The 13,240-nt window shown below is 45.4% G+C and overlaps 1 protein-coding gene across 2 annotated transcripts in view; it reads left to right on the forward strand.

Moving 5' to 3' along the window:
* Positions 1–13,240, forward strand: part of LOC147725998 (uncharacterized) — a 162,212-nt gene that overhangs the window by 70,517 nt on the left and 78,455 nt on the right. For both annotated transcript variants that reach the window (XM_086960112.1, XM_086960113.1), the window contains exons 5-6: positions 2,361–2,450; positions 10,946–11,083. In XM_086960112.1, the coding sequence (XP_086816238.1) occupies positions 2,361–2,450; positions 10,946–11,083 (228 nt within the window). The remainder of the gene's footprint in view (positions 1–2,360; positions 2,451–10,945; positions 11,084–13,240) is intronic.

The raw sequence follows: 13,240 nt of genomic DNA on the forward strand, positions 1-13,240 counted from the left end.
ACAAAGTACCAATTGTAGTCAATGGCCAAAGTAGACCGGGACCTAGATGCAATGTGACACTAAACACAATGGAGCGTGGGTCGGATACACCAACAGGGTTCCTCCTCGTCAAATATTTTAATATTGGACTTTAGTTAATTCTACCACAGGTGTACATTTATAAAGCCCTGCAGGACCTCCGGAATGGCTCTTCAAAACTTGCATGGTGTCAGAGGCCAAACAGCAGGGTCCAGTATAGGTCCATTTGCTGCTGGTCAGCTAGGCAGTAGCAGAAAAAGGCCTTCTAAAGCTGCAGGGAAACAACAAGCTACAGTAGGAGTTCTGACCCTTAGAGTCCACATCTTTTTCCTGGGTACGAAAGAGGGAGAATAGGTCCAGCCATTTCAGGGCTCTTCTTAGGTCGTAGACAGCATGCTCAGCCCATTGCTGATCTCCCTCGGGTCCATAAGTCATTTGAAGTTGGTGCTTCAAGATTCCACATTTATACCTGGCACAAACTACTAGGTGGAATGTCTCATGGGCACTCCCTAATCAATAGGGTAAAAATTCCTGGGACCAGCCCTACCCTCTTTAGCTATTTTGAAGGTGGCAGAAGTCTTTGGTCAGAACAATTTGGACTATGATGGCTGGGAGTATTTGTGGGGCATGTACTCCTTCCTAATCCTAATGTCCTACCACACCCAAAGCTACATTCAGTTTGTGGTAGTCCTGGGGCCCCCAATAAACCTAGAGACAGAAGTCTGGTAGAACAAAGCATGGATTTCCAGTAACCAGTCGGTGGATACACAAGAATTGTTTTGGTGTCCTTCCTTGCCCCTTGAAGTACACCCTAAATGTTATATGTAAAACCCCCGCATGCTTGTCAAAGATGATTTGACACTTCAGCTGGATTTTAGTGTTCTAAAGAATCGCACTGCGATTGGAGCCTGCTTGTTTGGAGGAACGAAGGAAGTGTCCAACCCAGGTGTCAGCCAGCATTTGCCTGCAAAAGTGGAGGCCCTTTTTCATGATCCTAATTGGGCATCCAGTTGCATGAATTTCTTTCTAAGGTAATATTTGGATGACTGCTAACCAGCTTAAATGGGGAACAGACTCAAATTCTGCAGCTCTCCATTACTTCTACTTTTTTGTTATTTGTTCTTTTTCCCATATATTCAGATGACTATTCTATCCCTGGTTTCCATTGTAAGAAACCTGGGCATTAAATTAAGACCGTTCTCCATCTTTTCCATGAGCAAATTTTTATTGTATCAAAGCTATGTTTCTTCCAGCTTCATTTTCTAAAGTGTTTTCCCTATTTGGGCACCCTGCCCCTTAAGTTACAAATATGTAATGTTTTTAATTCATCTTGATTGGACTATTGCAACTCGAGATAAATTGAGCATTCTGCTTCTCTAATAAGGGCCTGGCAACTGATTCAGAATTGTGCTGTCAGAATTTTTTGGGGTCTTAAAACTCAAGAGCATGTTTCTGCTCCTTTATACGTTTTCACTGGTTGCCTACGACACAACAAATTTTGTTTAGGTCCATGTGCTTGGTTCATAAAGCAGTTTATATGCCTTTAGTTTCATCTTCATTCCAGATTCTAGTGGTACTGTCCCAGCGGCTTCCTGACATTCATCAGCTAACTAGAAAGGTTTAAGATTCCTAAATGTGGCAAATAAAGATGGTTAACGGCAGAGCCTGCCTAGTGGTGGCTGCTAAATATTGGCAATCTCCGTTAATGCAGCTACGATCTAAACCAAGTCTTCTGAAATTCTGGGAATAGCTGAAAATGTAGCTCTCCCCCAAATCGACCATATAAACTAATTAATTTAACTGTCCCCATTTACGCATTGGCCTTGTCCACTAAAAATTCAGGTTCTATAGCTCTAAAGAATCCTGTTGTTGGGTCTATGCTGATCTGAACCAATATCTAAAATAAAATCTAAAAAATATATACATATGTGTATCATCTAAACAAGTTAAATATATTAATTGTGTGATGCAATATTCCGGTTTAAGATTCTCATTGTCTGTAGAAATAAGATCGCTGTGTATTGGCAGATGCAGGAAATACTGGTATATATGACCCCTAGGGAAGGGGCTAGAGAACATCTGGTACGGGTGGGGAAATGTATGCACTGATTCGGGACCATGTTTTGTGGAGATTTTATGCACAGACTTGGTTCAGTTTTGAAAATAAAAATATATTCCACACAAAAAAAAGATTCTCATTGTCACACTAACCTTTCCCATTTGCGAAAAGCACCTCTGCAAAAGGCATTTTTCTTTAGCAATTCTGCAGATATTTGGTCACACATTAGAAGAATGCAGCTGGATTAAGGTAATCTGTAAGCATTTTTTTAATGTATTTACAGCAGTGAGATACAAGCACCCAACATACCTCCTGAGAGGTCAGTGTCTGCACACCGGGCGTTTGATTCCAGTTCTCGGAGTCCCGCATTCAGGTAAGCTCTGTCATTTTCCCTACAATTTTAGGGTTACTCACCTAGTAGATCTCCCACTTAACATCCCTTTGCGAGAAAAGCAGAAGTGACGTGGATGTCATTCATCTCTCTAACGATATATGTTCTATTAGATAGGCAGTGTTATGAGTCAAACCTTTTTAAAAGGATTGCTCATCAGCAGGGGTTATTATCTAAGGAGCCCATCCTAGGTTCCAAAAAGACACACACTGACTGTTATTTTACTATGATCTGTCATTAATTTTGCATTATTTATCTACAGGTCATGTGTGTCAGAGTTATAATAATTATTGCATATAATTATCAAAGGTCAGAGCAAACACAAGAAATGTTTGACACTCCAGATTATTTTATTTCTTGATAAATTAGCTCCCAATGCATCCCCTTGGGGAGGAGAAACTATTGCTCAGCTCTCATATTGCTACTTCAGTACATTAACAATGTCTCTTTTGCAGAAGCGTCCGAAAGGTAAGCATTGTAACTGACTCTGCTTCCTTAAAGGTCAAATCTGACCAAGATAAGATGATCTTGTATTCTGATTACAACAGCAGTCCTGAGAACAGAGTGTTTCTTTCTCTGCATTTAAAATGAAAAATGCCAAGAATGGAATAGAGGATACCAATATGGCAGCTGTGTATATGTGTTTGCATTTCTGTTCAATCATTTAATTTATTTCTAGGCCCGTAGCCTGCCACATGCACATTCTTAATGCAGAAGTGTACTCATGTTGGTATACAATGAGGCCTAGCTTGGATGTGGCATGTATGTTCTGCTTATAAAACCCTACCACACACACAACAGCTCAACATAGAGACTTGAGTAACATGTCATTTGGTCAGTCTTGTCACATTTATGAAATATCTCCTCATCCCTGGTAAATTTAAAGAAGGTATCCAGATACTTTTGTTTTTCAACATGAGGCGTGAAGATACGTCAAGTTTGTTACTTGTTCTTGGAGGGGTTTGTGATAAATTGTAAGTAGTTGTAGAACATGTGTCCTCCACTTGGATTGGAATTGATAGAAGGTTGATAGTATGAAATGTTGGTCTGGAATGAAAGACTTGTTTTAGCTCTTGGCAACCTGAATAGAACCCAGCCATTTCTGTTTGTGTTGAGGCATGCTGCACTCTGGAAGGATGAGTGCTTCAGTGCTGCATCTTGGTTCTTCTACTGTCCTGTTTTTGGGGGTCTACTAGCACTTATAAATCCATTGTTGCATTATTGCCATAGTCTACATTTATCAGGTATGATTAAGAATATCAGATTGTACTTATTTGACTTTGTTGGACTGAACTAGAAATACACAATTGACTGTAACTTGTCCAGGTGGCCACTTCCTTCAGCAGGGATTGAGTTGAAGAGCGCAGCCCAGCAGAAGAGGGATCCCAATTCAACCAAAATAGGGTTAGCATTGTCGACAGTCGGATAGAGCGGTCATGGAGTGGAAGTGGGCAGCAGTGCATTTAAAGCCGATAATTTGTCAACTACTTTTGAACAGTTTCCAAACTCTGATCCGGCACTGTGAATTACAGGAAGTAGCAGAGCTTCAGCTGAAGTAGGATAAGTGGTGGGGTTTGGTAAAATGTTTGAGCACAGGTGATTTGTCAAAATAGTAGGCTTTCACAGCTCTTCGAAAGGCCAGTGGAGATGAAGCTTTACATGTATCCAATGGCTGAGTATCCCGAAGTTGAGACCCATACAGGAAAAGTCTGTCCTCATTGGCCACTAAAGGTGGGAACTTAAGGGGATAATAAATACGAGGAAGCCTGCTTCAAACCTTGTTCAAGCTAGCACCTTGTTGCAGTCTATGATGAACTCTCCCCAACAGACTCCAGAAGCCTTTTTCCTGTACATTCGGTATGATCTATTTTCATCATTCGTGAAAGTGGGAGATAGGCTTACCTTCTCATCTGTACTATTGTTGTTCTGTAGTACGCATGTATGTTTGTGGTATTTGTACAGATGCAAAGGCAGTTATTCAGTTGTGAATCTAGGCAGGGTGTGCTTGGCTAGGAGAGGGTAAGTGGACTATATACTGTGTTGTGGTGTAGTGTTCTTTAAAGTGTCTTCAGTTAAGGGAGGTAGTTTTGAATAATTTGCTGTACTGTTGTGAAGCAAGCTCCCCGGCTTCATTGAACCAACTAAAATAAAGGCAAATGTCACAAATATTTGCTGGTGGTTCCTTCATTCTCCTTCCATAATTGGTATTAAAAAATGCAGTTGGTAGTTTTGAATGTGGTTTAATAATTTATAGTACAGTTCTGGACCTTTCAACCTAAAACGTTGAGGAGAGTTTAGCCGTCTTGTGTATAGTATGGTTTTGGAAATGTATATTTTCCCGCCTAATGGTTTAATTATGCTTTCTGTACCTTCATCACCATCTCTGCTGCTAGTTCTTAATACATTATTTTGTTAAGCCCTTTTTGTAGATTAGCTGGGCACCTTATTACCGCTAGCACCAAGAACCTTCTTTTCTTTTAACAGTGTGTTTTTCCAAATAAGTAAGTAAATGTCCAGGTCTTATTTTCTGCATCCATGTTGCTGACATACTTCGTTGTTGACATGCTGTGAACAAATCAGTACGGTGTACCATGTTGTTCTATTGATTCGTGAAGGAAACAGTAATAAGGGTGAAATGCCTGCAATATTGCTGGTATTTTCTCCATCCTCTGTGCCACTTACATTTTTTTTTTTTTTTTAAACTCAGGTAAGTTGTGTGAAAACCCAGTAACGAAACCTGTACCGTTATGGTCTAAGTAGCTGTTTATTGCGATCTCCTTTGTTCATTTAACTGACTAACTGCTGATGCATTATGGTATCTCTGAACATCAGAATATTACTTTTTATGGTCTTCTGCTGAAAAACAGCCTCTCTTTAAGAAGCGGTTGATATCACTAATCTGATAGACTTCTAAGATGCAGATTCCTTACCTTTACATTATCCCCAGGCTTCAGACTGGATCCAGAGTGTTTTTCGGAGCAGTATCCCTGCACGCCGGTATGTATCGTCGATCAGTCAGCATAGATCCGGGGAGAGCTACACCTTCAGTGACCTTTTGATTGTATGTTTTTGACATTTTGTCAAAGCTTTTGTGTGAGTTCTCCTCCTGGTGTGGCATGGATGGCCACTAGGAAACCCTACTTCAAGCCCTGCAGCTCTGGTCAACGACAGATGTCAGTTACTAAACCACACCTTGTATGCCTCTGGTGCTTGGAATGCAACCACGATGTGAAGACTTGAGCCTATTGCCACAGCATCCACCTCAGAACCTTAAGGGAGTGGCCCCTCCAGCTCCTTGCCGCCTGACAAGGGACGCTGCAACTCTCTCGATCCTGCTCAAGAGGGAAGTCCCAGGATTGGTTGTGACATTCACGATCCTCATTGCACTCCATGTTGTCAAGCTACTTTGGTAAGTCCCAATAAAAAAGAAAAAAAGTCAAGGAGGTCCTCGGCTTCACCTCGTTCGTCAGCCGCTGAGACAAGAGAGCGTCGACATTCAAGGTCCGGCTCTGCTGATGAGCCAGCCCCTGGGTCGACTCTGTGCTTCCCTTCGTTTTTGGGAGCCAGAGGGACCCCCACTCAACGTAACGAGTCTTGAGGCTATGCACCTCATTTGAGCGGCCCATTCCCGCCGGCACCTTCGGCCCAGCGGTGTCAGTACGGCCCCCTACAGGATCCACGCTAGCTTCTCTGGTGCTAGTCTTGACCCTTATATCCACAGATGGATCTGGGCCGGCACAATTCCTACCACCTCGACCTTTCCCGGTGCAGACGCTCCCAGTGCTGCTGATTCCCTCCGTTGGCGCAGTCCCCTTTCTGATCCCTGACTCTGACACTGAGCTGGAGGGGCGCCACCCAACGACGACTGGAGCCATGCCTTCATGGCAGGAATCAAAGCCCTATTCCTATGGGCTTGAATTAGGAAATAATTGGGAGTGTTGCTAAACCCTTAGGAATACCAGCTTTAGATCCCCTGATGGACTGGTCAATGGACCTGGCGGAGGTCAGTGGACTGGACACTTGGATACTTAAATGCTTCCCCCCCTTGTGGCTGCAGATAAGGTAGCTTCATTTACAGTGGTGGTGGTGAGGGCGGCCGAGGTCCTGCACCTTAGCTTGCCTTTGGTGGAGGTCAAGACTAACGTCTTAAAGGGGTGCTTCAGCGTGGAGTGGTCCCTTCAAAAACCTTTTTAATGAGGCCCTTACAGACATCCTGCTTCCGACCTGGGCAAAACTCAGCATGGGAGCTCCTGTGGACAGGACGACTGCCTGCCACCACTGCCCTACTCAAGGGGACCCCAACTTCTTCACACAACACCCTTATCCAGAGAGCTTGGTAGTCCAAACCTCTAAACCCATGGTGCATTCCCTGCCGCACCCCCGGACAGGGAATCCAAGAGGCTGGACACCTTGGGGGAAAAGGTTTTCTTCTACTAGCCTGGTACTGCAGCCTGTGAACGCTGCATGCCTTTTTAGCCTCTACTCCCATGCTCTGTGAAATACGGTTGTGCAAGCGCTGCCAACTGTCCAATAGGAGGACCGGCCAGTCCTCTTCCAGGCTGTTGCTGATGGGAGAGATGTAGCCAAGTTCACGATCCGATGTGGACTGGATACCAGCAACTCGCTGGGCATAGTGGTTTTCATCAACGGTGACCTTACGACGCCACGCCTGGCAAAGGACAACTGACTTTTTCTAAGGATGTACAAGAATTGCTTATGGATATGCCCTTTGATGGCTCCTGCCTCTTTGGAGATGTGGCAAAATTAGCACTGGGGCGCTTTAAGAACAGCAGGACTACAGCCAGGTCCTTGGGCCTTTTCATGGCTCCTCGCCACCCCAAATCTGCACCTTGGTACTTTCGTGGCCATGGAAAGGGCTTCTAGTCACCACTGTACCTGCCAAACTACCATTGTGCACAAGCTTTCCAGCCTCCATGTGGCTGAGGACGCAGTACCCCCAGACCTCTTGCGTCGGGCAGCCAGAGGTCAGGCCAGTCCAATCCAACCCTTGAATGTTCACCAAGGGGATGACAGTGGTTGCATCTTATCTGCGATCGGAGTGCTAGTCTTGCCCCTATCTCAACGGCTGGCTGTTGAAGGCGGGCTCGCTCTAGGCTGTCGTATCCCATCTCCTGTGTACATCGAACTTCCTGCATTCGCTGGGGTTTACTATCAACGTGCCGAAGTCACCCCTGACTCATTATCAGACAATCCCTTCCAGTGGAGCTCTTCTGTACACAGTGCAGTTTCTGGCTTATCCTCTCGAACGGCAAATCCAAGATGTTTGGGCTATGATACCAGTGTTTCAGCCTCTATCCTGGATTTAATTGAGAATGACTCTGAATCTGCTAGGCCTCATGGCCTGCTGCTTGTGACGCATGCCAGCTGGCATATGTGGGCTCTGCATTGGGACCCGAAGTTCCAGTTAGCGCTCAGACATGGTCTTGATCTCGGAGGGAACTGCAGTGATGGTTGATAGATGGCGTATGGGTCAGTGGCAAACTTCTCTCGCTTCCCCAACCAGATCTGACAGTAGCAGCATTCTGGACTCCACATCAACCTACTAAAGTTCTTGGCGATCCTTCTGGCATTAAAAACCTTTCTGCCTGCCATCAAGGGAAGGCAAGTGTAGGTGGTCACGGACAACACCACCGCCGTGTGGTACTGCAACAAACAGGGCGGGATAGGGTCGTGGACCCTTTGTCAAGAGACTCTCCATCTCTGGACCTGGCTTGAATTGTAGGACATTTTCCTGATGGTTTTAACATCTGGCAGGCTCTCTGAACGCCAGGGCAGAGGAACTCCGCTGATAATGCCTAGCAGCAGTGGGGAAAGCCTTGGTTAAATCTGTTTCACCACCTTCAAGAACACGCAATGTCAGCAGTTATGCACGCTGGAATTACCAAGGTGGTTCTCTCTCGTAGACGCTTTTTGTCTGTAGCGGAGCTCAGGCTGCCTGTACCCCTTTCAGCTCATACCACTCCTGCCCAGAGTTCTCAAGAAGATCAGGAACGACTTAGCCCAAGTCATTCATGTGGCTTCGGACTGGGATCAAACATTTTGGTATCCGAGCTGTTGAGCTTGGCTATTCATCCTCCGATCAAGCTGTCCCTCAGGAGGATCTTCTGTGGCAGCGGCAGGGAAAGGTTCTCCACCCGAACCTGTCAATGCTCCACTGTAGGAAAGTGGGTTTCTGTTGCAGTAACCCCCGTGCCCCCCCCACACACACACACTTTTGCCAGACTACTGTTGCACTTTCACTTGATGTGCCCTAGGTCCCTGCCAATCAGGTTCCTAGGGCCTGTGTTCTTTCCCCAAAACTACCCGAATTGGCATCTCTGGCTACAGGTCAGCCCCAAGTAAATGATACCTCAGGTACCCAGGGCACTGTGACCAAGGAAGACCTCTAAGGGCTGAAGCACGTATTGTGCCACCCTTAGAGTACCTTTACACATGTACACTGACTTTGCAGGCTGCATGTTTTGGTACAGAACAAAGTGAAGAGCTGACATGGCACACATCCTTGTGTGCCATGCCTACAACCCACTGCCCTGGCATGGATCACTCACCCCTCTAGCTGGGTGCCCTATGCCAGTGGTGAGGGTCCAGGTGCATGATCCCTGTACCCCTACAGTACCCTTACAGTGTCCAAGTCCATTCTTAGACATTGTAAGTGCAGTGCTGCCGTTAAAAGTATATGGTGCTGGGAGCTTGTCATTACGAACTCCATGGCACCATAATGGCTACACTAAAACTGAGACGTTTGGTATCAAACTTCTCAGCACATTAAAACCACACTTATGCCAGTGTGAGATTTAATGAAAAATGCACACAGAAAAACGACCAGCCTCTGGTGGGGTCCCTGACTGGTACACACCAGCCTGCCACCACGAGACATGTTTCTGGACCCCTAGGGTGGGAGCCTGTGCTCCGTGAGCCCAGAAACAAAGCCTTTCCTGGGCAGAGGTGTTAACTCCCCCAGGCCAGGAGGAAGAGCCTTTGTAATGTGACCCCCAGCCTCTCGTGCTATTAGGAGCAGGCCCCCTTCCTGTCTCCCCTCCTTTTCGGCGGGAAGGCAGACTGGATAAGATAGCCAGCCCAGAAGGTGTGCCCACCTCTGCCAACTCCACCCCTCAGGTGGGGGAGTCTAGGTGAAGCCCACTCTTTCATGCCCCCATCTTGCAGATGGCAGGCACTCCCCAATCAGGATTAGGGATTGTGCTCCAACTCCCCCACCCCCCACGTGGAGTGAGCACACCAAGGGTGTAGTCACCCTAAGGTCAGAAGCCCATTGGCTACTGACCCCTACATTGCAGGATTAGGGGGCAGCCCTAATCCAAGAAAGCAGATTCTTGCCACCTAAGAAGAAGGATGAACTGACTTGGCCCCAGCCATACCAGCTCGTCTGCAGTTTCCAGAAATCCTGCGCCAAAAATTGTCTTGCCCTGCAGCCAGTGACCTCCAGGACCCCTGGGAGGACTGACTGCCTTCAACAAAGACCGAATCTCCTGTGAACATCAGCTCTGTTAAGAAGAAACACCAAAGAGAGACTCCAAGCCTGCTGAGGAAATAGAAACCAGACTCCTGGAACAATCACTGCACCCGCCTACGGCCTAAGTTCGAGTGGCCCACCTGTCCCAGCGAGTCCCCCCCAGCGCTTCCGAGTCCACTGTGGGTTGACCCCTCCAGGACTCCCCGAGGCCGCCTGCATGGATACCCCCCCAACCGCGAGTGGCAGGTAATATGAAATCCGACCTCAAAAGATACCCCTGCATCAAACCGCCCTGGAGTAGAGAACCCGAGGTGCACCTACGTTATTTTCTTGTGTACTGGATGCAGGATTGTGTCCCACTGTATTGTTTGCTGTTTTGAATACTTTTGTATACACTTAATTGATTACATTTTTGTCCGGCTGCACATTAATGAATATAGGACTCATTGCATGCTATATTTTATCCAAATGTTCCTAGAAGTCTTTTTAAGGACCACTGTTACTCAAGTTGCTACCCAAGGTCCTTAATTACCTACTGGGTTCCCTTGTACCTCTGTAAACCAGTGTGCAGATATGGCAATTCGTAGTTATGAATGTTTTAATACCTTAGCATTTGTTTGAATGGTATGCAGTTATTTTGTAAGGGAACATTGCTTGTTGTTTTTATCTAATGCTCATAAATATTTATTGTGCACTTGTTTAACATTTTCTATACAGTTTGATGATGATATTCAGTATTATATTCAATATTATGGCCAGGATTTGGAAAGGCTATTAAATCAATTGCAATTTCATTAGATTTGTCCTATGCACACCCTGGATAACCAAATCAAGACTCTCCTTTCCATAATAACATTGATGTGCAAAGATATGACATAAAAAAAAAACACTAACATTAAACGCACACCTATTTGCTGCTTTAACAATTTGTTGCCTTAAGGTCCTAAGATAATCTACAGACCTCCACATTTTCTTTTTTGAACAGAATGGAGATGGATGTTGTGGACCAAGTAGATCCATTGAGACTTCTTGGCCTTGATGATTATATCCCTAAACCATCTGAGCATGCGCACTCACAGGGCTACAGTCATCAATCTCGTTCAATGAGTCCTTTGTGTTACAGGTAAATATTTATTGTGTAGGCTTCATTGATTTTTGGGGAAAAGTGGGCTCACTATAAAGCAGTTCTTTATCCTGTGAATTCTGTTTTGCAGCTTGAATCATTTATTGATTCACATTCTGTGCATTATTCCGCCATCTAGTGGTTGGGTCTGAAATGCTGTCCTTTACCTTCTTTTGTGTTTTTCATCTTAAACATCAACCATTTAGCAACTGGTCTAACTTTGATCATTTCAGACGCAGCTCATAGAAGCCTCTGTGCGTTAAGATAATTTTTTTCTGTTTTGAAGTTTGTATGCATAGACACGAGCTCCAGGTCCATGGAGAAGAAAATGGACTTTCTCCACAGAGCAAAGCACAGAAGTTAAGTCACCGGTAAAGAGAATGGCATTGCAAACCCAGGGAAGTCATTGATAAACACCGGATGTGTTTTTATTTGCTTTGTTTCTCAAAAGAACACATGTGGGGAACCCACCACGTGGGCCGAAGAATGTACAGTTGTTGTGGGTCACATCCCTCTTCCTTTCCATTTCTTTCTGAAGTGCCACCGCAAATTTGTGAAGGACAGTCACGAGGTGTGTAACCTCCACCACCAACGGAGGACTGCAATGCCTACCCAGAGTTGCAACCAAAGACCCCCAGATCAAGGTAGAAGAAGGTGGGCTTACTACGCCATGGCACAGTCTGGGGGCAGATTCCGCTCCAGTCTCATGGGTCCAAACAGAAGATAACCGATGATGGCAGGCCCTCAAAACCGGCTTTGATGCCAAAAATGATTGTGAGCACAGGAGAGAAAACCTCGACAACCAGATAGAGGATATTCACCATTGGCGATGAACAAAAGACTTTGTGTCAAAAGGAAAAAGATTCTTGAGGTCGAAATTGAAGCACTGCTTGGAAGAAAACAAGAATTAGAGGCCCTAACAGGGTGCACTAACCCTGTTAGGGCTGTACACTTCCAAGGAGGGTGACTAGGATCTGTACAACAACCACATGTTCAGCGTCTGAGGGCTAATGGATGATGAATTGCCAGACCTCAAAACCATCCCCATTAATCTACTTCACTGCCTACAATGCTGTCATCTAGCGACTAGCAGAAAAATATTGGGCAGAGTTGGACGAAAAACAAGGCAAAACCTGCTTCTTGCCAGAGATGTCAAAAAACAAATGAGGAGAAAGAGAGCTTGTTTGTCTCCCCTGAGTATAGATATCTAAACTAAAAGAAAGAGCATAAGGCCATGCTCTACAAATTCCAGGTTCGGAATTGATTATTGCATAGTCAAAACTTGTTGCCTAGAAGTCTCCTTAACAGGGAAACCATTTGGTTTTTTAGAAAAACCCCCACCCACCAACCTAGTTGGTGGCATGCTTCATCATCGGGTTCCCACCTGAAAGGCCGAATGCCTCCCAGGTGTGCTTCGACGCCTGGTTACAGCGAGCTGTTTTTTTTTTTTTTTTTTGTGCAAAGTGGCTGCTGTGAAGGTGATAAATAAAAATACCTACAGGATACCTCGTCCTTTAATATATGGTTCCTGTGGTAAGGTTAAAAATTGCATTATATGGTGGACGCAAGTGAGACACTGATCTCGTACGTCTCAGCTAATAATGTGCAAATGTGAGGTTTTTTTTGCGAGATGGTCTACATGTTTCAGCCATCTGTGATAATTGAAATGGCTTTCTTCAGGACCCGCGGCGCAGGGTGAGCCCTGAGCTCACGTGGTGGAACTATGCACACACGCTAAGATGTTCACCGGAATATCATTCACAGTTATTTACTTTGGTAGCTTCTGTACTTAATACACAAACACCTACATTAGACCCTACTAGTTCCTCTCCCTGGTCTTGGTGTCAAGAAAAATTCTTGTGTTTCTGGTGAAGTACCCCCACCCCACCAACACCCACACTTTTTGCCTGGAATTTGATGCAACTTTGTAGAGTACCAAATCCCTAGTAAAAGGTATCCCTGGTACCTAGGGCATTGGGACTGAAGAGGGTCCCTTGGGAGCTTCCCACTAAGGCAATGCAAACTGCCACTGTAGCCTGCATGCCTTGATGCAGAGAAAAACGACAGTCAACATGGCACACTCCCTGTGTGTCATGTCAAGCAGCACTGCCTAAGGTATAGGTAAGTCACTCCTCTTTTAGGCCTCTCAGGTCTGGG

Source organism: Lissotriton vulgaris, chromosome 3_1 (assembly GCF_964263255.1).
Source record: "Lissotriton vulgaris chromosome 3_1, aLisVul1.2, whole genome shotgun sequence".
NCBI classification, from domain to species: Eukaryota; Metazoa; Chordata; class Amphibia; order Caudata; family Salamandridae; genus Lissotriton; species Lissotriton vulgaris.